The sequence below is a fragment of the Chiloscyllium plagiosum genome, unplaced genomic scaffold (assembly GCF_037043375.1).
Source record: "Chiloscyllium plagiosum isolate Xiang-an unplaced genomic scaffold, Cpla_swu_hap1 HiC_scaffold_30, whole genome shotgun sequence".
NCBI lineage: Eukaryota > Metazoa > Chordata > Chondrichthyes > Orectolobiformes > Hemiscylliidae > Chiloscyllium > Chiloscyllium plagiosum.
Window position 1 is genome coordinate 30,796,482 of NW_028270168.1, and position 26,544 is coordinate 30,823,025.

The 26,544-nt window shown below is 40.0% G+C and overlaps 1 protein-coding gene across 1 annotated transcript; it reads right to left on the reverse strand.

Annotated features, from left to right (window-relative positions):
• Positions 1-456: 456 nt before the first annotated feature.
• Positions 457-25,516, reverse strand: LOC122563681 (palmitoyl-protein thioesterase 1-like). The gene is made up of 9 exons (XM_043717737.2): positions 25,360-25,516; positions 23,790-23,896; positions 22,893-23,020; positions 22,674-22,744; positions 19,660-19,762; positions 13,573-13,663; positions 10,965-11,063; positions 4,223-4,294; positions 457-2,156 (listed from the first exon to the last, which is right to left on the reverse strand). The coding sequence occupies exons 1-9, from the start codon at positions 25,499-25,501 to the stop codon at positions 2,034-2,036; spliced, it is 936 nt and encodes a 311-aa protein (XP_043573672.1). The 5' UTR covers positions 25,502-25,516; the 3' UTR covers positions 457-2,033.
• Positions 25,517-26,544: the final 1,028 nt, after the last annotated feature.

The following is a 26,544-nucleotide window of genomic DNA, read 5'->3' on the forward strand; positions in this document are numbered from 1 at the left end:
GCACGGTGGGCGGCACGGTGGCACAGTGGTTAGCACTGCTGCCTCACAGCGCCAAAGACCCGGGTTCAATTCCCGCCTCAGGCGACTGACTGTGTGGAGTTTGCACGTTCTCCCAGTGTCTGCGTGGGTTTCCTCCGGGTGCTCCGGTTTCCTCCCACAGTCCAAAGATGTGCAGGTCAGGTGAATTGGCCATACTAAATTGCCCGTAGTGTTAGGTAAGGGGTAAATGTAGGGGTATGGGTGGGTTTCGCTTCGGCGGGTCGGTGTGGACTTGTTGGGCCGAAGGGCCTGTTTCCACACTGTAATCTAATCTAATCTAATCACTGAGCCACCGTGCTACCCCATGTGAGCAATGATAGCTATTTTCTCTTCTCCCCCTTGGACTCAATCATTCGAGTGGTGGACTAGGAAATCCAGAATGGGTTCCCATGGTGAAACAAATAAAAGGAAGCAAAATTCAAAATGAAACAGTAGAATTTTATTCAATAATAGTCCAAAACTACATTGAACAGGTAAACAGAGATGAGAATGAAAACGATGCATTCTCATCACAAATAAATTAGTGCACATTTTTCAGGCCAATACGCAAAGTTTTCTGTACTGTATTTTAAAACATTAGTTTTTTTTTTAAAAAGTGTTAGTTTCTTTTTAAGAATTGATTTATAATATAGTCAGCTTTGCCTTAACCAGCACTTTATCAAATGGCATCCTTGATAAAGTGGCAAAAATTACCATGACGTTTGCTGTATTATTCTGTTCAATTATTATAGTTTTTTGAATTTATTTACCTCAATGTAAATATACTTGCGGTTCAATCGAATGGCCACAGGAAATATTAACAGATGATTCAACTTTGAGTCAACTTCTCCTCAAATACTGCAATGTCCAAGTAGTCAGTTGAGCATGCAAGTGAGAAGGCTTTCTGCCAGTAAGTTTTATTTCAGTGATTTATGCTTTAAGTATAACAGTGCTATGTATACCCCTGCATTACATTATTACTTAGTGTATGTTTTTATGTTGATTATTTGGCTATCTTGACTATCCGGAATTATTCGATCTCTTGGCACACTCGTGGTCCCATGAATACTGGATAATAAAAGGTTTATTGTAATTTCAGAGCGTGGAGGTCACTCACTGTAATACCATACCTCTCATTTGGCATCTGTAGTGCCTTGGTGATAGATCATAGAGTCTAAATGCAAAAATGACATTAAAGTCTTTTTGTCATTGTGCCATTTGAGAAAACGTTACAAATTAATGCTCTATGAATGTGAAGGTAAAAGATCCAATCTAAGTTGCCACAGATTTTTGAAACACATGACTAGCATTCCAGAGAGGAATTAATTTTGCGTCTGCTATATATCCTAATGAGAAAAATCTATTGTTAAAAAGTTAAGCAGCATTAATGCCCATAAATTCAGTGTGCAGTCTCAAATAATGGAATCACAAAATATAAGGTGCTTGCTCTTAAAATGTTTCAAGTGCCATTTCAGCATTAGCTTAAACTTCCCCATAAGAGTCAAGAGTAAGCTATTCTGCAAAGGGAATTATCAAACAAAGTTGGATCCTTCTCTCATCTAACTTGTAATTTTTCAGCAGGGGATATCAATGAGTAATGATTAAGTTTGGCAATAATTGCTGATTGTTAATGATGTTTATAGAAATACTGAAGCCATACCTGATAAAATGACTCAGAAAGTAACTCCTTTTTGTTCTGTATGGCTTATTCCTGTATAATTGATTCCACTTTCAAAACCATTATTTGGCATCAGCTTTTTCTCCTGCACTCAAATCTGCATTAGATATTGAATTGTTTAGCAATATGAATTAAGCAACATAAGGTATGAATTGAGTTCCATCATTACAAGTGCTGTGAATTCATTTAAAAGTAGATGACATTATGGAAAATCACAACTTGGAATAGAAACTTCTTCAAACTTGACTAATGAACCAGTTTTTTTTAAACACAGCTTTAGAAGTTCTTAAATGGATTAATGATGGCGGTGATGGCAAATTACTTGACAGCAAAAGGGTCACTTCAGGTAAGGAACTATGTTGTTAATAAACCATTCCTTTGAGAATTGAAGGTGGTCCCCATCCACAGTTAAAAATTCCAATTTTCCCGCTTCATCCATTGCCTTCAATCCCAATCGATCCTATGAATACAATAAAGTTAATTATTTTCCAGCCTTCTGGCTTCCTATAAAAACATTTTACTCTTGCCAGGTGCTGAACCTTGCTCAACTGGTCATTATTAATGGCTGAGCCTCAAAAGGTTCCTATTCCATCCAAGTGAGATCTAATCTTTGTGTGGTCTGCATTTAAAGAAGGCATGCTTTCTATCACCAAATTACCCTGAAAATGAACAGGAAATAAGGTCAACATGGCCCATCCACTGGTGAGAAACCGGTCATGGGGAGGCTTTCATATTTTACATTTACTGAGGTATTTTTGGAAAATATTAAATGCAATATCAAAGACATGTACCTCCAAGTGTCTATATTGATTTTATAAGGTTAACCTACAATATTCCTAATACACTGTGGTAAAAATATTTATTTAAAAACAACAGAATTTGCACCCACATAACTGTGGCCAAGGAAAACAGCTGTTGACCTTTATCTGACCTTGCAGAACATCAGTACATCCATTAAATCTTTTGAGCTCAACCAAACTTAAGTATCAATTTAATCATTTCTAGCTAACCCTTTACTCCAGCATCATTCCTTGAACGTATTACATGCTTTTTCAAAATGTTTCCAAAACAGTACATAACATTCTGTGACTCATTTGTAGAAGTTAAAATGACCTCCTTATTTCTGAATCCTGCACTTCTGGTTACAAAAACAAATATTCAGCTTATGTTATGATCTATTTCCATGCACTGCCTCTTTTTAAATTCCTTGTACAAGTATGTGCCTAGGTCTGTAAAATACCATATTCCAAACATGCATGTTTCAACATGGAAATCTAGCATTGAGGCAGTGATTCTATTTGACTCTACAGGCTACACTATTTTGTGTCCTCATCCCAGACAAAGCAAGACAATCAAACTGTTCCCATTTTTAAGACGAAGAACCAAAGGACATGGACTAAGTTCTAGATCCCTTACAGTGTGGAAGCAGGCCATTCAGCCCATACCTACCCTCCGAAGAGCATCCCACACTATCCCTGTAACCCCACTTTCCCCATGGCTAATCCACCTAGGCTGCAAATCCCTGGACACCATGTGCAAGTTAACTTGGCCAATCCATCCAATCTGCACATCTTTGGACTGTAGGAGGAAACCCACACAGACAGTTAACAGAGGTTGGAATCAAAGCAGAGTCCTTGGAGCTCTGAAGCAGCAGTGCTAACCACTGAGCCACTGGGCTGCTTTAAGTGATTGGCAAAACCAGAAGGGACATGAGGAAGAGCCTTTTAAAAACAAAATGTTATTAGGATCTAAAATCACCTTCAGACAGTGCAGTGGAGCAGATTCAATTGTAGCTTTCAAAACAGATTTGAAATTGTTTTCAGAAAAATAATTGCAGGGTTTTGAGGGAAAAGGACTAAATTCAATATTTTAAGAGCACTGGCAAAGACATGGCTCAACAGGCTCTTCAAATGCTGTAATCAACAATGAGAATTAATTTAACTGACAAGATCTTAATGGTTTACACTATTAATCTCAGTGTTGAAAACCTTTCAACTTGCACATTTAATGGGATGTAGCTAATTTTTTTCACAGAATACTAGTTTCATTATTACTGTGGACAGCCTTAAGGTTCAGGAAAAATGAATTTGTTGGATGTTCAATTTTTTAATGTTAATTCCACACATTTTGAATTTAAAAATACTTTAGCTCCTACTTTATTTTGATGTTTATGCAATGGCACAGACAGGACTAGCTGAACAGTTTCTTTGTGTGTTCCATGTGGCAATTAGAATGCTTTCAGTTTCAAATTTGATCTCTCATCCCTGAATATTCATGGAAAATCTTTACTTAATACATTCCCTTTTAAATTTGATCTGTAACTCTTCCAACACCAGTTTACTTTCTATTGCTGACCTGTCATTTTGATTCTTGCTGTATGGTTAATCATTTTGGAACTGGTTAACATAGCCCTAATTTCACATAGGAATTTTACAGTCCGAATCAAACACTAGCATTCAGCTCCCCAGGATTGCCCCTCTCTACGGCATAAGAGAGATAAAAATATAGCATCATAACAAATCTTACCTCTTGATAAAGAACACTCTCCTGCAAACTGTAAGTGTCCTTGGCCTGGCCAGCTTTGTAGAAACCAAACCACTGGAACAAAAAGCATAATGAATTTGGTCATTTTATTGGTTTGATTCACTTGAAAATCCCTTCTTAAACTTCTAATTGAAGTTAACTGAAAGAAGGAACACTCATCTATAGGTTTACCGTGTGTCAGTACAAGATGAAAACACTTCAGATATCCCACTTTGTATCTATAGTTTATGGATACGTTAGCAGAGCAAAAGCTAAATAGCCAAGTTTTTGGTATTGAGACTGGCTCTAATGCAACGAGGGGTACGGCGGCTTCCAAGAGATCAATTGTGTTAGGGGATTCTGTAGTCCGAGGTACAGACAGACGTTTCTGTGGCCAGCAGAGAAAAAGCAGAATAGTGTGTTGCTTCCCTGGTGCCAGGATCAAGGATGTCTCAGAGAGGGTGCAGGATGTTCTCACGGGGGAGAGGGACCAGCAGGAGGTCATTGTCCACATTGGAACCAACGACATTGGAAGGGAAAAGGTTGAGACTCTGAAGCGAGATTACAGAGAGTTAGGCAGAAATTTAAAAAGGAGGTCCTCAAGGGTAGTAATATCTGGATTACTCCCAGTGCTACGAGCTAGTGAGGGCAGGAATAGGAGAATAGAGCAGATGAATGCATGGCTGAGGAGCTGGTGTATGGGAGAAGGATTCACATTTTTGGATCATTGGAATCTCTTTTGGGGTAGAAGTGACTTGTACAAGAAGGATGAATTGCACCGAAATTGGAAGGGGACTAACATACCGGCAGGGAAATTTGCTAGAACTGCTTGGGAGAATTTAAACTAGCAAGGTGGGGGGGTGGGACCCAGAGAGATAGTGAGGAAAGAGATCGATCTGAGATGGGTACAGCTGAGAACAGAAGATAATCAAACAGTCAGGGCAGGCAGGGACAAGGTAGGACTAATAAATTAAACTGCATTTATTTCAATGAAAGGAGCCTAACAGGGAAGGCAGATGAACTCAGGGCATGGTTAGGAACACGGGACTGGGATATCATAGCAATTACAGAAACATGGCTCAGGGATGGGCAGGACTGGCAGCTTAATGTTCCAGGATACAAATGCTACAGGAAGGATAGAAAGGGAGGCAAGAGAGGAGGGTGAGTGGCATTTTTGATAAGGGATAGCATTACAGCTGTGCTGAGGGAGGATATTCCCGGAAATACATCCAGGGAAGTTATTTGGGTGGAACTGAGAAATAAGAAAGGGATCATCATCTTATTGGGATTGTATTATAGACTCCCCAATAGTCAGATGGAAATTGAGAAACATACTTGTAAGGAGATCTCAGCTATCTGTAAGAATAATAGGGTAGTTATAGTTTTTAACTTTCCAAACATCAACTGGGACTGCCTAGTGTTAAAGGTTTAGATGGAGAGGAATTTCTTAAGTGTGTACAGGATAATTTTCTGATTCAGTATGTGGATGTACCTACTAGAGAAGGTGCAAAACTTGACCTACTCTTGGGAAATAAGGCAGGGCAGGTGACTGAGGTGTCATGGGGGAGCACTTTGGGGCCAGCAACCATAATTCTATTTGTTTTAAAGTAGTGATGGAAAAGGATAGATGAGATCTAAAAGTTGAAGTTCTAAATTGGAGAATGGCCAATTTTGACAGTATTAGGCAAGAACTTTCGAAAGCTGATTGGAGGCAGATGTTCGCAGGTAAAGGGATGGCTGGAAAATGGGAAGCCTTCAGAAATGAGATAACAAGAATCCAGAGAAAGTATATTCCTGTCAGGGTGAAAAGGAAGGCTGGTAGGTATAGGGAATGCTGGATGACTAAAGAAATTGAGGATTTGGTTAAGAAAAAGGAAACATATGTCAGGTATAGACAGGATAGATCAAGTGAATTCTTAGAAGAGTATAAAGAAAGTAGGAGTATACTTAAGAGGGAAATCAGGAGGGCAAAAAGGGGACATGAAATAGAATTAAGGAGAATCCAAAGTGTTTTTACAAATATATTAAGGACAAAAGCATAACTAGGGAGAGAATAGGGCCCCTCAAAGATCAGCAAGGCGGCCTTTGTGTGGAGCCACAGAAAATGGGGGAGATACTAAATGAATATTTTGCATCAGTATTTGCTATGGAAAAGGATATGGAAGATATAGACTGTAGGGAAATAGATGGTGACATCTTGCAAAATGTCCAGATTACAGAGGAGGAAGTGCTGGATGTCTTGAAACAGTTAAAGGTGGATAAATCCCCAGGACCTGATCAGGTGTACCCAAGAATTCTGTTGGAAGCTAGAGAAGTGATTGCTGGGCCTCTTGCTGAGATATTTGTATCATCGATAGTCATAGGTGAGGTGCCGGAAGACTGGAGGTTGGCAAACATGGTGCCACTGTTTAAGAAGCCAGGGAACTATCGAACAGTGAGCCTGACCTTGGTGGTGGGCAAGTTGTTGGAGGGAATCCTGAGGGACAGGATGTACATGTATTCAGAAAGGCAAAGAATGATTTGAGATAGTCAACATGGCTTTGTGCGCGGGAAATCATGTCTCTCAAACTTGATTGAGTTTTTTGAAGAAGTAACAAAGAAGATTGATGAGGGCAGAGCAGTAGATGTGATCTATATGGAATTCAGTAAGGCGTTCAACAAGGCTCCCCATGGGAGACTGATTAGCAAGGCTAGATCTCATGAAATACAGGGAGAACTAGCCATTTGGATACAGAACTGGCTCAAAGGTAGAAGACAGAGGGTGGTGGTTTTTCAGACTGGAGGCCTGTGACCAGTGGAGTGCCACAAGGATCAGTGAAGAGTCCACTACTTTTTGTCATTTACATAAATGATTTGGATGCGAGCATAAGAGGAACAGTTACTAAGTTTGCAGATGACACCAAAATTGGAGATGTAGTGGACAGCGAAGAGGGTTACCTCAGATTACAACAGGATCTGGACCAGATGGGCCAATGGGCTGAGAAGTGGCAGATGGAGTTTAATTCAGATAAATGCGAGGTACTGCATTTTGGGAAAGCAAATCTTAGCAGGACTTATACACTTAATGGTAAGGTCCTAGGGAGTGTTGCTGAACAAAGAGACCTTGGAATGCAGGTTCATAGCTCCTTGAAAGTGGAGTCGCAGGTCAATAGGATAGTGAAGAAGGCGTTTGGTATGCTTTCCATTATGGGTCAGAGTACTGAGTACAGGAGTTGGGAGGTCATGTTGCGGCTGTACAGGACATTGGTTAGGCCACTGTTGGGAATATTGCGTGCAATTCTGGTCTCCTTCCTATCGGAAAGATGTTGTGAAACTTGAAAGGGTTCAGAAAAGATTTACAAGGATGCTACCAGGGTTAGAGGATCTGAGCTACAGGGAGAGGCTGAACAGGCTGGGGCTGTTTTCCCTGGAGTGTCAGAGGCTGAGGGGTGACCTTATTGAGGTTTACAAAATTATGAGGGGCATGGATAGTGTAAATAGGCAAAGTCTTTTCCCTGGGGAGTCCAGAACTAGAGGGCATAGGTTTAGGGTGAGAGGGTTAACTGTTTCACACAGAGGGTGGTATGTGTATGGAATGAGCTGCCAGAGGAAGTGGTGGAAGCTGGTACAATTGCAACATTTAAAAGGCATTTGGATGCGTAAATGAATAGGAAGGGTTTGGAGGGATATGGGCTGGGTGCTGGCAGATGGGACTAGATTGGGTTGGGATATCTGATCAGCATGGATGGGTTGGACCGAAGGGTCTGTTTCCGTGCTGTACATCTCTATGATTCTAAGGGGAATCCAGCTGAGATAGAAAAAGACAGTCATCATCGTCCCAAAAGACCGTAGCCTGCCCTCTCAGAAAAGCTTAGTCAGATTAACCAGAGGGTCACCACACCTCAGAAGAAAGGGGAGGTTGAAGATGTAGGGTCCCATAGTGATCTCAGCCAGTACAGGAATTAAGCCCACATCGATGCCATTAATCTGCATCAGATACCAGAGTTAATTGGTGGCAGTTTCGGTGTGGACATGTGCAGTTTGGGGGCTTAGTTATAGCAGAGTTACAGTTACCAATGCTATCACGAATGAGACGTAGAAGATACCATAATCAGTGGAAGAGTTTGCTGGTCACAAAATTAATAAGCAAAGCCACAGAAGAATTTAAGAACAAGGAACAGAATATTAAATTTGAGGCATTGTGGACTAGGGACTAATGTAGGAGAAAGTGAGGACTGCAGATGCTGGAGATCAGAACTGGAAATGTGTTGCTGGAAAAGCGCAGCAGGTCAGGCAGCATCCAAGGAGCAAGAGAATTGATGTTTCGGGCATGAACCCTGAAGAAGGGCTCATGCCCAAAACATCGATTCTCCTGCTCCTTGGATGCTGCCTGACCTGCTGCGCTTTTCCAGCAACACATTTCCAGCTAGGAACTAACGTAGGCTTGCAAGAATAGAATGTCACTGAAATGCAATAAATAATGAGCCAAGAACAGATTCTAGGGGCATTCATGAGAGAATCATGCAGAAGTGGGGAGAAATACATACTTGAGCTACAAGCAGATACATAACAGTAGAATGTAGTAAGAGCGTGTAATTTTTTTTCAGGTCATTTCATGGAGATCTCTTGGTTGAGGGAGGGATTCAGAGGGTTTATGTAAAAATGGGTACAGATAAGAACATGTTCAATTACCTTGGATTGGAGAGACTGAGATGCTGAGCCTTCAAAAAGTATTCATTTAAAATGAGGGATGAGTTATAGGAGTCTTTGAACAGAGGATGACAGTACCTGATAGGTAAATCATTAACTAAATCACCCAGCACAGAAACAAGGAAAGGAAGTTGAATGTTCAGCAATTTACTGTAAAGACGGTCAAGGGAGCAGGATAGTATTTATTAGACAAAGCATGAAAAAGAGATTGAAGAGAAAAATGTCATACAGGGCTACGTGATCAAGGGGAGGTAACAATAGGACTGCTGAATAGATGGCCTTCACTTAGCAAAGTCTATGAGCTGCACAATTATTGGAATCAAAGATGGAAAGGGCATGTAAAATATTTCAAAAGATGATAAAGAAATGAAACTACTGCTTTTGTGGGTCGATAGGTCGAGACACAGCTTATTTTCGTGTTGTAATTTCTATAAAGTGTAGTTTAGGAAAAATGTTAGAGGAGGGGCCAGTGGGAATATGGTCAAATGTGTGCTGCTGGAAAAGCGCACCAAGCCAGGCAGCATCCAAGGAGCAGAGGAATCGCGTTTCGGACATAAGCCCTTCATCAGGGATGAGGCTGGTGGGCCAGGGGGCTGAGAGATAAATGAGGGGGGTTTGGGGCTGGGGGAAGGCAGCTGGGAACATAATAGGTAGATGAAGGTGGGGGGGGGAAGGTGATAGGCCAGACAGGAAGGTGGAGCGAATAAATGGAAAAGACGATGGACAGATCAAGAGGGCGGTGGGAGGCTTGGGACTGGGATAAGGTGGGGAGAGGGGAAATGGGGAAACAGGTGAAATCCACATTAATCCCATGTGGTTGCAGGGTCCCAAGGCAGAAGATGAGGCATTCTTCTTCCAGATGTCAGGTGGTCTGTCCTTGTTGCGTTGGGAGTGGTGGGGTTCCAGGGCGGAGGTGTGGGAAGTGGAGGAGCTGCACTGGAGGGCAACGTCGACCATGTAAGAAGGGAAATTACGGTCTTTGAAGAAGGCGGCCATCTTTCTATGATGGAATTGGTCATCCTGGAAACAGATGTGGGGGGAGCAGAGGAATTGGGAATAAGGGATGACATTTTTACAGGAGGCAGGGTGGGAGGAGGTATAGTCCAGGTAGCTGTGGGAGTCGGTGGATTTGCAGTAGATGTCTGTGGTTAGTTGGTCGCTGAAGATGGCAATGGGGTGGTCCAGGAAGGGGAGGGAGGTGTCTGAGATGGTCCAGGTGAATTTGAGGTGAAGTCTGGGGGACAATGCCGTTGTAGCTGTGGAAGATGGACTGTTCCATGTATCTGACAAAGAGGCGGGCATTGCTGGGGCCCATGCGGGTGCCAATGGCTACCCCTTTGGTTTGGAGGATTGGAAGGAGTTGTTAAGGGTGATGTGGGTATGTGGGTCCTGAGCCGCCTCCATTGTCAAACCCTAACCACCTGATGCCTGGAGAAAGAACGTCTCATCTTCCGCCTTGGGACCCTGCAACCACATGGGATTAGTATGGTTTTCACCAGTTTCTCCTTTTCCCTTCCCCTCCCCGACCTTATCCCAGTCCCAAGCCTCCAACTCGGCACCGCCCTCTTGATCTGTCCAATGTCTTTCCCATCTATCCACTCCACCCTCCTCTCCAACACCTTCATTTACCTATTGCACTCTGTTACCTTCCCCTCAGCCCCCTCCCACCCCACCCCATTTATCTCTCAGCTCCCCCGGCCCACAAGCCTCATTCCTGATGAAGGGCTTATGCCCGAAACGTCAATTCATCTGCTCCTCAGATACTGCCTAGCCTGCTGTGCTTTTCCAGCATCACACTCTCGACTCTGATCTCCAGCATCTGCTGTCCTCACTTTCTCCCAGTGGGAATGCACCAACTAATGACTACTGGAGTTAATTAAACATTCTCCTCACGTTTAGAAACTGCCTGCAACCTGCTAAAACAAAAAGCAGGCAGGAAATAGATGCAAAAATAGTCCAAACATTCTGATGATTGATATTTATAGAACAACAGACACAGCTGCAAACATATTCATAGCAGCATTAAAATTAGAAGAGTGAAAACATCCATTCTCACCTCTGAATCAACTGGGTCAACCGTTAAATCCTTCAAGAATTTCACCATTACAAACTTATTTAGTTTCATCAGATTCTCCTTGTAACTTTCATTGATTCTCTGTAATAGAAGAGAGATAGGTATTGAAATCCCACTCAAAATTAGCATTTTAAAATCCAGACTTAAATATGCTATTTTAATTTTTTTGCACCAATTATGTACAACCATACCAGTTCAGAGTAGGCCATTCAGTCCCAAGTCTGTCTGCCATTCAATAAGATCATAGCTGATCAGATTGGAACCTCAAATCCACATTCCCACCTACCTTTCACCCCTTGTTTAGCAAGAATCTACCAGTGTCTTATGTTACAACATGGGGTAAACCCGCCTGCTAAATTTAAAACCAGCAAAAGAGAAAAGATTTATCCTGTGCAGTAAACTGTAAAATTCAAATGGCTAAGAACTATTTAAAGTAAAAATTAACAAATTTATTTCTCAAAGTATAACAGAGAATAATTAACTAACAACAGCTTATCATGCCTGAGTCTAACCTATCTTTTACCTTTCCTTCTATAATACTAGTCCGATAAAACTCCCAATTAAGATTTACAAAATCACACTTCTTATCTCAAAACCAGACAGCTTTTGTGCTTCTATTCAGATCTTCCTGTGTCTTCTCTTTTTCATAGGAATTTCTGCATCACAGGTTACTGATCGAAAAGGTACTTTTAAGAGAGACTATTTTTCAAGCAGTCTGTTTATATGCTGGGCTTGGCAGTTCTCGTCTCAACTGTTCAGTTTTCCCTGGTCTTACACCCCCAAAGCATCGGATTGTCATTGGCTTTTAAGATTGTCAATATACTCAATTCAAATTGGATTGGAGTTTAATTTTTTTGGGGGGTATAATTTAAACTGATTGGCCAAATTCGAATTTGTGTTTTTGTCTCATAGCAACTCAGCGAATGCTGTTTACTCAATCAAATGTTACTTTGTAAATTCTCCAGCACTCTGTGTACTTGCCAAGTCCTTCACTCTCTTAAAAGGTATACCTATATCTTCATAACACTTATTCAGTGACTTTGTTTCCACCACCTTTTCAGGAAGCATGTTCCAAAGACTCTTGACCCAGCAAAAAACAATGACTTCATCTTTTTTTAAAAAAAAATATGCAACCCTTGATTTTTGAACAGTGACCTCTAATTCTAACTTCTCCCCTAAGAAACATCCTCTCCACATCCATCCTGTTGATACTCCTCAGGGGGTGGTCCATTTCAACCAAGTCACTTTTATCTTATAAATTCAGCAGATATAAACTTATCCAGTCCAATCTTTCTTCATAAGAAAGTCCTCTCATTCCAGCCTGGTAAACCTTTTCTAAACTGCCTCTAGTATATTTACATCCTTCATATTTTTGTACTCAATTCCCCTTGCAATCAATTCTAGTATTCTTTTAATTTTCCTAATTACTAGCTGTAAATACATACTAACATTGTGTACATGCACTAGGACACTAGATCCCTGTATATCTGAGCTGTAATCTCTCACCATTTAGACAATAAGCTTAATTTTTATTCTTCTGCTAATTTGGTCAATTTGATGTTTTCCTATATTATATTCCACTTGTCACATCTTTGCTCACACATGTAAGTTATTTATATATCTTCTTCACAACTTAACTTTCCTACCTACGTGTCATTAGTAAATTTGGTTACCCTACCATCAATCCCTTCAGCTAAGCCACGTATATAAATTATGAACATTTGGGGTCTCAGCACCAATCCTGTGATGCAGCATTTGTTACAGTTTGTCACCTGAAAAAAATTATCCTTATTCTGCTTCCTGTTAGTCAGTCAGTCAGTCAGTCAGTCAGTCAGTCAGTCAATCTTATATCCACACTACCCCCTATTTTTCTCAATAAAGCTTTGACTGGACATTTTATCAAATGCCTTCTGAAAATCTAAGTACAGTTCCTCTACTGGTTCCCTTTTCCACAGTATGTGTTACTTCCTTGAAGAGCTCCAATTGATTGGTCAAATATGATTTCCCTTTTACAAAACCATGTTAACGCTGATTATTTTGAACTTCACAATGTAGGAGACTATTTAGCCCATCATGTCTGCATTGGCTGAGCATTTTAACTAATCTTTTAATTGTAACCCTGTACATTATTTATATCATAATAATTATTTAATACACTTTGAACCTATCCCATTACCCTGTTATAATTAGTCATAGGGAAAATGTTAGCTGTTAAGCTAACTGGCCTGTGTTTCCTGCTTTCTTCTTCCTCCCTTTTAAGTAAATATGTTACATTACCGATCTTCCAATCTAATAGATCAGAAGAAGATGGTGAATGTAATACCTTTACTGAAACTACAGTTCTACATTATAGAACAAATCTGTTCCATAAAACAAACAAACAGCAAAAGTGATAACCAAGGATAAAGACAGAAGAATACAGAAAGAAAGAAAGAAAGACAGTAAGTTATATTTTCAAAAAGGATATGGTGTTTGGTGTGATGGTGGCATAGAAGGCTGGATTCTTGATGTTTATCTGGCATGTGATGGATAGAGTTCACAACCTACAACTTCCCACAAATTAAAGCCACTAAGCTCAAGGAGTACCTACCCTTTCTTGATTAATTTCTGCCAAGAAAATGCTGTTGTTCCTGTACAGATCTTCATTCAAGGGATCATGCCAGTACTCTGCCTGTACCAAGCTAACATGAAAACAATAAATAAGTGAAATTAATTGATCGCCTTAAACAGCTACAAAAATGACTTGTTTAAAATGCACTACAACTCTTATGGTTAGGTTAAGGCAACTGAGGGTGGAAGACTGAGAGGTTAATGTCATGAATGGACCTCATTGGAGAAATCACAAAGAAAGAGCACAGTAGTCAACCAGGCACAATGTGGCAAGTTTATAGAGGACAAGGTGGGTACCACGTTCATTATTACAAAAATGTGGGTGACACTGCTTCCTCCCCATGCCAAGGCAAACCTTGAGGTTGTTCAAAATGGGAATTGTTTAGTATACAGACAGTCAAATGTTTACAACAGATTTGAGAACCTTTGAGAGCACCGGAGTAGAAAATGCAAGCTTCCTCAATTCAATTTCACATTCAGATTCATAATGCAAAAACCAAGCAGATTGCTTTTGTGCTAATCTAATTCTCCAGTAATCATTATGTTTCAATAACAATAAACAAGATTAACTCACCCCTTTGGCATCTATATATTCAAAGTGATTAAATTTGGTTTGTATTTACAAAGTGTGTTTGTTGAACAAAAATAAAATCTGAAATGAGTTTACGCATGTTGATGCTGTTGTGGATCACAAAACATTGTGACACAGGAGTTAAACCAAAGTATTCCATTAAGAATTTAAAAACTACAAAAAAAGACAACTCTCCATTTACTGATCTGGTCACTTGCCTTCCTCCCCAACTTCCCAAAGTGAAATTACATTTTATAATAAGATCATCTAATGCTCTCTTAGAACATAGAAAAGTACAGTACAGAACAGGCCCTTCAGCCCACGATGTTGTGCTGAGGATTATTCCTAATCTAAAATAACCTTGGCACCCCTCAATTCACTGCTGTCCATGTGCATGTCCAGCAGTCGCTTAAATGTCCCTAATGATTCTGCTTCCACCACCACCGTGGGCAATGCATTCCATGCATTCACATCTCTCTGCATAAAGAACCTTTCTCTGATGTCTCCTCTATACCTTTCTCCTAATATCTTAAAACAAAGACCCCTTGTGCCAGTCAATCCTGCCCTGGGGAAAGGTCTCTGGCTATTGACTCTACCCATGCCTCTCATTACCTTGTATACCTCGATCAGGTCACCTCTCTTCCTCCTTCTCTCCAGAGAGAAAAGTCCAAGCTTAGTCAATCTCTCTTCATAAGATAAGCCCGCTAGTCCAGGCAGCAGCCTGGTAAACCTTCTTTGCACCCTCTCCAAAGCCTCCGTATTTTTCCTATAGTAGGGTGACCAGAACTGGACACAATATTCCAAGTATGGTCTCACCAGGGTCTTGCAGAGCTGCAGCAAAACCTCGCAGCTCTTAAACTTGATCCCCCTGTTAATGAAAACCAAAACACCATATGCTTTCTTAACAACCCTATCCACTTGGGTGGCAACTTTGAGGGATCTATGCACTTGAACACCAAGATCCCGCTGTTCCTCCACATTGTTAAGAGTCCTGTCTTTAATCCTATATTCAGCATTCACGACCTTCCAAACTGCATCACTTCGCATTTATTTAGGTTGAACTCCATCTGTTATTTCTCAGCCCAGCTCTGCATCCTGTCTATGTCGCGCTGCAGCCTGCAATAGCCCTCGATGTTATCGACGACACCTCCAACCTTTGTGTCATCTGCAAATTTACAAACCCACCCCTCAACCTTCTCATCCAAGTCATTTGTAAAAACTACAAAGAGCTGAGGCCCAAGAACAGAGCCCTGCAGGACACTACTCACCACTGACCTCCAGGCAGAATACTTTCCATCTACAACCATTCTCTGCCTTCTGTCAGCCAACCAATTCTGAATCCAGACAGCCAAAGCTCCCTGTATCCCTTACCTCCTGAACTTATGAATGACCTCCCATGGGGAACTTTATCAAATGCCTTGCTGAAGTCCACATACACAACATCCACTGCTCACCCTGTCTCGTCACCTCCTCAAAGAATTCAATACGATTTGTGAGGCACAACCTGTCCCTCACAAAACCATGCTGACTGCCTTTAATCATGCTATGCTTTTCCAAATAGTCATAAATCCTATCCCTCAGAATTCGTTCCAAAACCTTGCTGACCACAGACATAAGACTGACTGGTCTGTAATTGCCAGGGTTTTCCCTATTCCCTTTTTTTGAAAAGAGGAACAACATTCACCTCCTTCCAATCCTCTGGTATGACTCCTGTGGAGAGTGAGGAAACAAAGATCTTCGCCAGCAACTTAGCAACCTTTCTTGCTTCCCAGAGCAACCTACGATAAATTTGGTCTGGCCTTGGAGACTTCTCAATCTTAATATTTAGCAAACTTTCCAGCACATCAACTTCATCAATCATGATCTGTTCAAGCCTGTTTCCCAGCTCCTCAAAGTTCTCATTCACAACAAGGTCCCTTTCCTTAGTGAAAACCAAAGCAAAAGACTCATTTAGGGCTTCCCCTATCTGCTCAGACTCCGCGCACTAGTTCCCTATGTTATCCCTGACTGGTCCTACTTTCTCCCTGATCATTCTCTTATTCCTCACCTATGAGTAAAATGCCTTTGGGTTCTCCGTAATCCTTTCTGCCAAGCCTTTTTCGTGCCCCCTCCTGGCTCACCTCAGTCCATTTCTGGAGCTCCTTTCTAGTAAGCCTGTAATCCTCTAAAGCTTTATTAGATCCTTGCTTCCTCCACCTTACGTAAGCTGCCTTCTTCCTTTTGATGAGAAGCTCCTCTATTCTCATCATCCAAAGTTCCTTAAAAACTTACCCCTTTTTACCTGTCTCAGAGGAACAAATTTGTGCATCACTTGCAACAACTGCTCCTTAAACAGTCTCCACATGTCTCTTGTGCCCTTTCTGTGCAACAATTGCTCCCAAGCTGTACTTCCCAACTCATGTCTGATAGCATCATAATTTCCTTTTCCCCAATTAAATATCTTCCCTTAGTAACTGCTCCTTTCCCTCTCCAAGGCTAACGTAAATGTGAGGCAGTTGTGGTCACTCTCACCAAACTGTTCTCCCACCACGAGATCTGATACCTGTCCTGGCTCATTGCCAAGCACCAAATCCAATATGGCCTCTCCCCTCGTTGGCCTGTCTACATACTAAGTAAGGAAACCCTCCTGAACACACCTGACAAAAAATGGCTCCATCCAAACCATCTACACTAAGAAGTTTCCAGTCAATATTGGGAAAGTTGAAGTCACCCATAACAACAACCCTGCTACATCTGCATTTTTCCTAAATCTGCTGGCTTGTGAGTTCTTCAATCCCCCTATTGCTATTAGGGGGTCTGTAGAAACCCCGCCATTGAGGTGGCTGCTCCCTTGCTGTTCCTAACTTCCACCTATACTGACTCAGCAGATAGTCCTTCCTCAACAACCTTTGTTCTGTAGCTGTGATGCACTCTCTGATTAGCAATGCTATACCTCCTCCTCTTTTTTTTCACCCTCCTTGTTCTTTCTAAATGATCTAAACCCTAGAACATTTAGCAACCATTCCTGCCCCTGTGAAACTCATGTCTCTGATTTTGTGGCCATAACGTAGTCCCAAGTACTCTTCTGTAGTTGTTCTTCTGTACTTTCTTTAGAAAGTCCTGGGCAAAATCTAAATTGAACTTGAAAGTTTAAAGGAAGTCAAAAGCATATAGCAAGTTCCACTTAAGCACCTAAGTGTAGGGTTTTTAACATCTCAAACAAAAATGTTAAATGTGTTTTTAAAGACTTTACATTTAATTATAGCAGGCTATTTGCCCACATAGTTTGCACTGATTTTTTTTTCTCCACTTCAATAAGACTCCCAAATCCACTCCCCATCCTGTCCCCATATCTCTATTTTCGACCACTCATGAAATTAGCTAATCACTAATCCAAATAATGCACTTCACAACCCATCTCACTGAAGAGATTCCTTGCTAACGTTCGACTTTACATGCACTCAGGCACCCTCAGTTAACAATCCTTGTTGTAAAGTTTTCATCTCAATGATCACACAACACCAGGTTATAAATTTTCAGGGCTCTGTTCCTTCATCAGGTGGTGGTGGACTATAAGATTGTAAAACACAGAATTGAGAGCAAAAGTTTACAGTGTAATGTAATTGAAATTGTATATTGAAAAAGACCTGGAGTGTTTGTTAAGTCTCTTATCTTTTAGAATGACCATGTTGATTTCAGTTCTTTTTATATGTAAATCGCAAAGTGTTTTTTTAAAAGTTACATATGAAAGAACTGAAACCAACATGGTCATTCTAAAAGATGAGAGACCTAACAAACAATCCAGGTCTTTTTCAATATATAATTTCAGTTACATTACACTGTAAACTTTTGCTCTCAATTCTGTCTTACAATCTTATATTCCACCACCACTTGATGAAGGAGCAAGTGGGCGGCACGGTGGCACAGTGGTTAGCACTGCTGCCTCACAGCGCCAGAGACCCGGGTTCAATTCCCGACTCAGGCGACTGACTGTGTGGAGTTTGCACATTCTCCCCGTGTCTGCGTGGGTTTCCTCCGGGTGCTCCGGTTTCCTCCCACAGTCCAAAGATGTGCAGGTCAGGTGAATTGGCCATGCTAAATTGCCCGTAGTGTTAGGTTAAAGGGGTAAATGTAGGGGTATGGGTGGGTTGCGCTTCGGCGGGTCGGTGTGGACTTGTTGGGCCGAAGGGCCTGTTTCCACACTGTAAGTAATCTAATCTAATGTAAGTAAGTAATCTAATCTAATCTAATCAAAGCTCCGAAGATTAGTGCTTCCAAATAAACCTGTTGGACTATAACCTGGTGGTGTTGTGTGATTTTTAACTTTGTACACCACAGTCCAACACCAACACCTCCAAATCATGACTGCTTTAATGAAACAATCATTTTTTCCAACTCACCTTTCAATCCTGTTTTTTCTCATATCAGACAACTCCTTCCCGAATCTGCACTGTACCTTTTCTCTGCCTCAGTGTGGAGCCCAAAACTGGACAGTGATGTGCCAAAGCTTTTTTTTTAAAAGATTCATTAATGGTCTCAACTTTCAGGTATTATGGCAAAAGAATTACATAAGACCTCCAGTTCTATTAAAAAAAATTTGGCTGTCATGTGAAACACAACCTGCAAACATCTTCAATCCCCCATCACTTTTCTTCCATGCAAATTATAATCTTTTTAAAACAAAGTATCACCTTACACTTAGTGCATCAAATTCCATTTGCTACATGCAGTTTTGTGTCTTTATGTTTTTACTATGTCTCATAATTTAATATCTTCAAGTTTAAACTAGATCTATCATTGATACATGCAAATAGAAGTAGTTTTAGGATAAAACCTTATGGGGGGGCACTGCTAAGTTTAATTATTTTGAGAAACTGCTCTCACCTATTACCTCCTCTCTGATCAGTTTGTAAAAAACAGATTTCCTCCTCAGACTCCCCAAACTTCAAAATCAAATTCTCAATCTTCTCCAAATGCTTTACAGAAATATACGATCAAAGGCCTTTGAGTTAATGTGCATCATGTCAGCTCTATTTCCCCAACCATTACAGCAGTCAGTTCAAATACACTAGTTAGCAACCACAATGTTCCTTCCTGAAATTATTACAGTCAGTTGTTATAACTGTTCCATTCTCATACAATCCCGTGTTATAAGAAAATCACATAACAGCAGCACCATTTAAACTAATGGGGTCAGAATTGTGTTATAACCAGTACACATTTTAGATGTTCGTACTATAGAAACAGTGTGCCCAATTCATCAAGTCATAGTGAATTCACATGAACAAAACACGCATTATAGCAGAACAACTTGTATATAGAAACCAAAGTAAGATGTTATGATAGTTATTTCAATTATTCCCCTTAGCAGGATGTGGCTTTTATTATTTCATTCTTATAACTGGACAATACATGACACTGAGCAACCTATTCATATTTCACTAGAGATATAGACAATTCATGAAATGAACAAGATTCAATGGTATCTTAATTTGTCTCAGTACTGGTAATACTTACTGCTGTTGAATTGGACTACTGTAAGCACCCAAATTTAACATCTTTCTTATCCAGTTGCATATGTGGGAACTCTCTCCAGGACAGTGTGGTAAACCATACACACCTAATGGGGCAGCAATGTGACAAAGAAATAGTCAGAAACTAGTCTGAAGGAAAGACCTGAAATAACAATTTTTTGAAAAAAAAGGCTAGAGTCATAGAGCACAGAAACAGCCCCTTTCATCCAACTAGTCATGCTGACCATAATCCCAAATTAAACTAGTCCCACTTGTCTGCACTTGGCCTATATCCCTCCAAACATTTTATTCATGTACATATCCAAATGTCATTTAAATGTTCTAACTGTACCTGCATCCATCACCTCCTCCAGAACTTCATTCCACACACAAACCACTCTCTTAAAAATGGTTGCCCCTGTGTCTTTTTTTAAATCTTTCGCTTCCTACATTAAAGAAATGCCCCCTAGTCTTGAAATCCCCCACCTTAGGGAAAAGACACCTGCCATTCACCTTATACCCCTCATGATTTTAAAACCTCTATAAAAGATCACCCCTCAACTCCTATGTCACAGTGAAAAAAGTCCCAGCCTATCCAGCCTCTCCTTACAACTCAAATTCTCCATTCCCAGCAACATTCTGGTAAATCTCCGAACCCTCTCCAGCTTATTAATATCCTTCTATTACAAGTTTACCAGAACTGGACACAGTACTCCAGAAGTATTAGAATTAACTGTGGAGTCTGTGGGCATGTAATGGATATTGGTAGAGAGCTGAAGCAAAATTGATTAATTTTTCTATTTCTGGACAAGAGGGCAGGTGAAAATTGAGACCTTGAGTGAGGCTTGCAAGCTAGGATGCTTTATGAGAGTGTTTCCAGTAGCAGAGCTAAACTGAATGACGGCTTTGTGAATGGGAGGTACCAGAGAGAAGTATCCTTTATTTTTGCAGAGTGCAGATGACTATTGACTTTTCTGACACTATTTTCCAACACTTTTGTGGGCTTCAACAGCAAAGCTGTCTCCATCTAGATTGAATGGGTGTGATTCAATGGCCTCATGATTTTAAACCCTCTATAATGGTCACCCCTCAGTCTCCTACACTCCAGTGAAAAGTCTCAGCTATCCAGCTTCTCCTTATAAGTCAAACCTTCTATCCCCAGCAACATCCTGGTAAATCTTTTCTGAACCTTCTCCTGCTACATAACATTCTTCCTATAAATGGGTGACCAGAACTGGACATAGTACTCCAGGAATGGCCTCACCAACATCCTGTACAACTTCAACATGACATCCCAACTCCTATACTCAAAAGTCTGAGCAATGAAGACAAGTTTGCCTGTGATTATATGACAAACTTCAAAGATTTAGGTAACTGAACCCCTAGGTGTCTCTGTTCCGCAACACCCAAGCCATACTTTTAATTGTATAGGTCCTGCCCTTGTTTGCTTTAAAAAAAATGCAATACTTTGCACTTATCCAAATTAAACTCCATCTGCCACTCCTCAATCCATTGAACCAATCAATCAAGATTGTCTTTGTAATCTTAGATAACCTTCTTCATTGCCCACTATACCACCAATTTTGACTAGAACTCAGGCTAAGTCCATACAGCGTATCATGGAGTATTCAGTGGGATTTATCCCAAGCTGTCTCAAAGACAACTTGTACACCCACTCATAATAAATTAGTTAAAGAGAACAAGTTTGGTTTTAAACTTTGCAATCCACCGAGAAATGGCACATCAGGGGAGAGGTGACACTGAAATGGGGAGGAAAGGAAGAAGCCACAAGAGAGAAAACAATGTGGGGAATGCAGCCAGAAAGTGGTTGATATTTTCTTGTGGGTAGCTGGGGAGAACAGATGATGCTAGATATGTTCAGCTTCCAAAGAGTCAGAGTCATACAACACGGAAACAGACACTTCAGTACACACCAACCACAAATCCTAAACTGATCCAGTCCCATTTGCCAGCATTTGGCCCATATCCCTCTAAAGCCTTCTTGTTCATGTACCCAACAAGATGCCCCTTAAATGGGGCAATTGTACCTGCTTCCATCACTTTCTCGGCCAACTTGTTCCATATAAGCACCAACCTTTGCATGAAAAAGATGCCCCTTTTAAATCTTTCCTCTCTCATCATAAACCTATGCCTCCTTGTTTTGGACTCCCCTACCCTTGGAAAAAGACTTAGCTATTCACGCTATCCATGCCCCTTGATTTTAGAAACCGCGAGATACTTATGTTATTTTAAGAGTTTCTGTCTAATTTCACCAGCATTCTGGTATTGCATAACTGATTCTAATGTTTAGTGAACAGGAAAGATTCCAGCTACACTTTATATTTTAAATGGTCTCTGAGAGGAAACAAGGACACCAGTGATTAAACATGTGTTGCTGGAAAAGCACAGCAGGTCAGGCAGCATCCAAGGAGAAGGAGAATCGACGTTTTGGGCATAAGCCCCGACACCAGTGAGCCAATTACCATCGTCAGTAGGAATAGGTGGTGATGACAGTTGATTTTTATATCCAAACTGGGCCAAATAAATGCTCAATAAGAACACACATTGCTTTAGTGTGATAGCTGATCATCATGGACCTAATTAAAATGGCACCCACTTTTCATGTCTGCCTCAGGACAGTTCAGTTTTAGGTGTAGTTAGCAGGCTGATTTTTGCATTTGTCAGTAACAAAAAGGAGCAAATCTTTTATGTTCTATGTTAATGATCAACTCTATTGAAGGGTAGTTAACTGAGAAGGTAGTTTCAGTTGAAACTTTAGAAAGGGTGAAGCACTGGAATGTTATAACAGATACTTCAATACGAGGCTGTGATGTAATGACATTCTACCTTAAATAGTCCTTTGATCATATGATCTCAACATTACCATCTTCACAGGTAGTAATTATGGAACAGTTGCTCATTTTTACAGCAGGTTTGTCATACAATTGCAGTAAACAAAGGTTTCAGCCTTTGAAAGTTATGCATTTAAATGGAGCAAACCAAACTAGAAAACATTACCTTGATGTTGGGCTCCAAATGTGATGAGGTTTTTCATTGCAGGAGAAGGACATCTCTGTGCCACAGCTCTTCTATAACAAATGGAAAATCAGGCAATTTTTTTTAATTGAAAAAAGATCATTGGTAGTGAAGTGTTTTGTAATGTCCTGAAGATTTAAAAAGTGCTTCATAAGTGCAGGGCTCCCTCAGAAGGTAAACCCTATTGGTCTTCACACTTACATAAACTGACCTCCTTGAGAGAAGCCCATTGCATTGTATCCATTTTGTAGCTTATTATCCTTGGACAATATGTTACATACCATCTCAACTTGGTGATTTACATTCATGAAGTAACTGTTCTCAATTTCCTTAAAAAAAAAAGACAGATTTTGTGTGTAAGGTTGTATCACTAACAGTAGATAAGGCTAGATCATAGAGTTTGCTTATTTTTGAAAAACCTGCAAAATCCTCTTGGGTACGATGCATATAGTTGTCAGTACAAAGGAACCACACTAATAGACAGCATTTCCAGGGAGGGAAAACATTATAGGTGCAGAAATCAGTGGTAAGCTGGATCTTCCTAAATACCTGAGAGACTATAAAAATCAAAACACAATGTAAACTTTAATATACCCTCTTTATATAATTTGTCTTTCCTCCAGATTTTCTTTCTGACAGCATCAAATGTGGTTACTATAAGCATGCATTTCCTGTGCATGGCCTGTGTGGAATTTAATCACACTACTCATCAGGAAGCAAAGAGGGGTTAACAGCACAGCTGAGTCATTTTTTATGTTAATCCTAATAAGATGTATTCCATGCAAACATTTCCACTGGGAAGTGCCAGGCAAATAGGAAATATGAACTCTACTTTGTTATAATTTATAACCATGACTTGTGGTATAGCACAATTAAAGCTTCCTAACTAATTAAGAAACCGGTTTTTTAATTGACCACTCCAAAATAAGCTATTTAACATGTTACCAAACTGATTTCTCCAGGATCACATTTTAAATCACATTTAAATAATTCAAAGTACATTTGATAGCAATAAATTCAGTCACAGCATTTTAACTTTCTCATCACAATAATCATACCTGGCTTCATTCTACCTTATTATTCCTCATTAAGACCTACCTCAGTAGCACTTTTTCCAATTTTCAAGGATAACACATAACTTCCTGGGACAGTTTCTTTCACCAGTTTAATAAATTTCAGGGTAAATGCTTTACAACAGCTATCACCTAAAAATAATCAAGTTGTATAGAAATCAGAACACTGAAACATCACTATTGCTATTGAACACACTGACAATTTTAGTAGTAAGGATTATTTCAGCAAGTTTATTAGTCAAGGTAGAATCCTGATGCAGACTGAGAGATTTATACATTTATAATATTTGTAGTAAGTTTGTATTTTGAAGTAGTGATATATAAGGGTATAGGCTTTCCCATGTCTGAAGGAATTAATAATTAACATGAGTGATTCTATAGCCATTGTGATTAAACATCATTGCGGGCCAGTTTTCAGAACTGAGTTTTATTTACATTACATAGGGCTTACCTTGCAAGGTAAACAATTGCACCTCAAGGTTTCTGTTAAAAATTTTTGGACCTGTTTTTAAACTTGGGGAAACACCTACAGCTTAGTGAGAGATCTTTTAATTTCAATTTTGTACTTTTACAGGGAGAAAGCTGCTCCTGAGAAGAGGAGAAGATACCCTTGTTAACATTAGATTACCTTAAAATCAACAGATCAGAACTGTTGGTTAATATCCTGAAAAGATTATTTGAAGCTGAGAATGTTTGAGCTCAGCTGTATGATAGCTTCTTCCTGGAGCTGTCAGATTTTCCAGATGGGATTGGAAGTTAAATTAAGCACATTGAGGTGTCAGAGAAAAAGAATTTTGTAGTGCGAGTACTATGCACGTTTGCTTTTTGGGTAACATACAGAGATTTTTTGGGAATAGTGGTGTACACCATACACTTCGAAACTTAAGTTTCTTCAAAGTTAACTGGCTAGTTTATTCTATTTTATTTTCATTCCTTTTGCTTCATAAACTTCTTTTACTGTGAAAAAAAATGCAACATTGCACACTTGTTTCAGTAAGAGACCACTTCATCAAAACCAAAACATTTTGATCAATAATACCAAATTTCAGTCTGGGATCCAAATTGTTCCACAATAGCATCAGGTGGGATCAATACAGGTTCAAATGCAAATAAACTAAATTTTGAACAATTCTGTTAATATATAACAAAAAGTAAAACTGATTATAATAACTCAATGTTAGAAATACACTACCTTTTGTAGAAAATCGTTTGCTTACTCTTGACAAAAACATGATTAATTGCTACTGCTATGCCTTGAACAAAGTCCAACTTCAGTTCTATATCTGATTATATAGTAATAGGATTTGGTTGTCTTAACCTCACAAGACACTTCAAATAAATGAAAGTTTAAGGGTTTACATTTTTTTTAAATGTTAACCATTGCAGGCTGGTCGTATAACGCCAAAACTAAGTGCACTTTGCTGTTTTGTGGATTCTAAATCAACAATTTACAATCCGTAAACATGTTCAAAAATCAAAATGAAATGCACAAGCATACGATCAAACGAGGAATTCGCCCATGATCTGTCAGTCCCCGGTTAACTCCGTTTCTAAAGTCTGTTTACTTTGAGGTAATGTTTTCCCCGCCGTCTTACCCATGCCATGCCAAATGACTACCGGTACTGGCTCCGTGTCGTTGCTGGCGGTCTTCCATGACACGGTTTCCCAGAAGAAGGAAAACCAGAAAATTAACAACATCCACCCTCTTCCATGCGTAGACATCTTACTCAGTCGCATGAGCCGTGGTTGTCATATGATCTTAAGAGTTTGTAATTGGTCAGGAATAGGGGTCTGTCTAGTTCCCTTGCTACAGTGCTGGTTAACTGTGAAATACTGTTTTCATTTTTACCCATCTAGAAGTGTCTGCAGTGTTGAATAGTTGAAGATATTATGACACTGAGTATCCATTCTTGATATTGTGAAAGATCATAAACTTGAAGTTTGTTTCTCCCGGCTGAGTAATTTCAGTGTGTTTGGTTTTTGTCAGGTTTCCAGCATCCTCAGTACAGTATTTCGATTTTGTGTTTGAGCAGTTACATTGCTTGGATTGTGTACAATGAAATGCCTTTTCTTTTAACTTTGTTCTTTGGATGTAAATCAGCTTGCCCACTCTAATTGCGTTGGTGATGTTTATGTGAGCCACTTTCCCAAACCACTGCAGACTAAATAGAAACGTGGAAAATAGCAATAAGCTATTTGGCCGTTTGACCCCACTGTGCCATTCTTAATGATGGTTGATTATTCAACTCAATACCCTGTTCCTGCTTTTTCAATGTTTTGGCCTGAACCGCTTTCCATGGCAGAGATTCCATATGTTCACCACTCTTTGGGTGAAGAAATTTCACCTCATCTCACTCTTCGGGTGAAGAAATTTCACCTCATCTCAGTCTTTGTCTACACCATATCAGTAGACTGTGACCCCTGGTTCTAGCAAATTTCTGCATTTACCCTGTCTAGTCCTGTTAGAATTTTAGAGGTTACACTCCTTATTCTTCTAATGTCAATGAAAGTATTCCTAACTGATCCTATCTGTTTTCATATATTAGTCCTGATATCCCAGGAATCAGTCTGATAAATCTTCATTGCACTCTCTCTATAGCCAGAATATCCTTCCTCAGATAAGGTGACCAAACTGCAAGTAATACTCCAGGTGTAGTCTAATCGAAGCTGAACAACTGCAGTAAGACTTCCCTGCTCCTGTACTCGAATCCTTTCACAATGAAGGTGTCGGAGAAATTAGCCCAATAAAGCAGAGATCACAAAATGCAGATCGAAGTGAA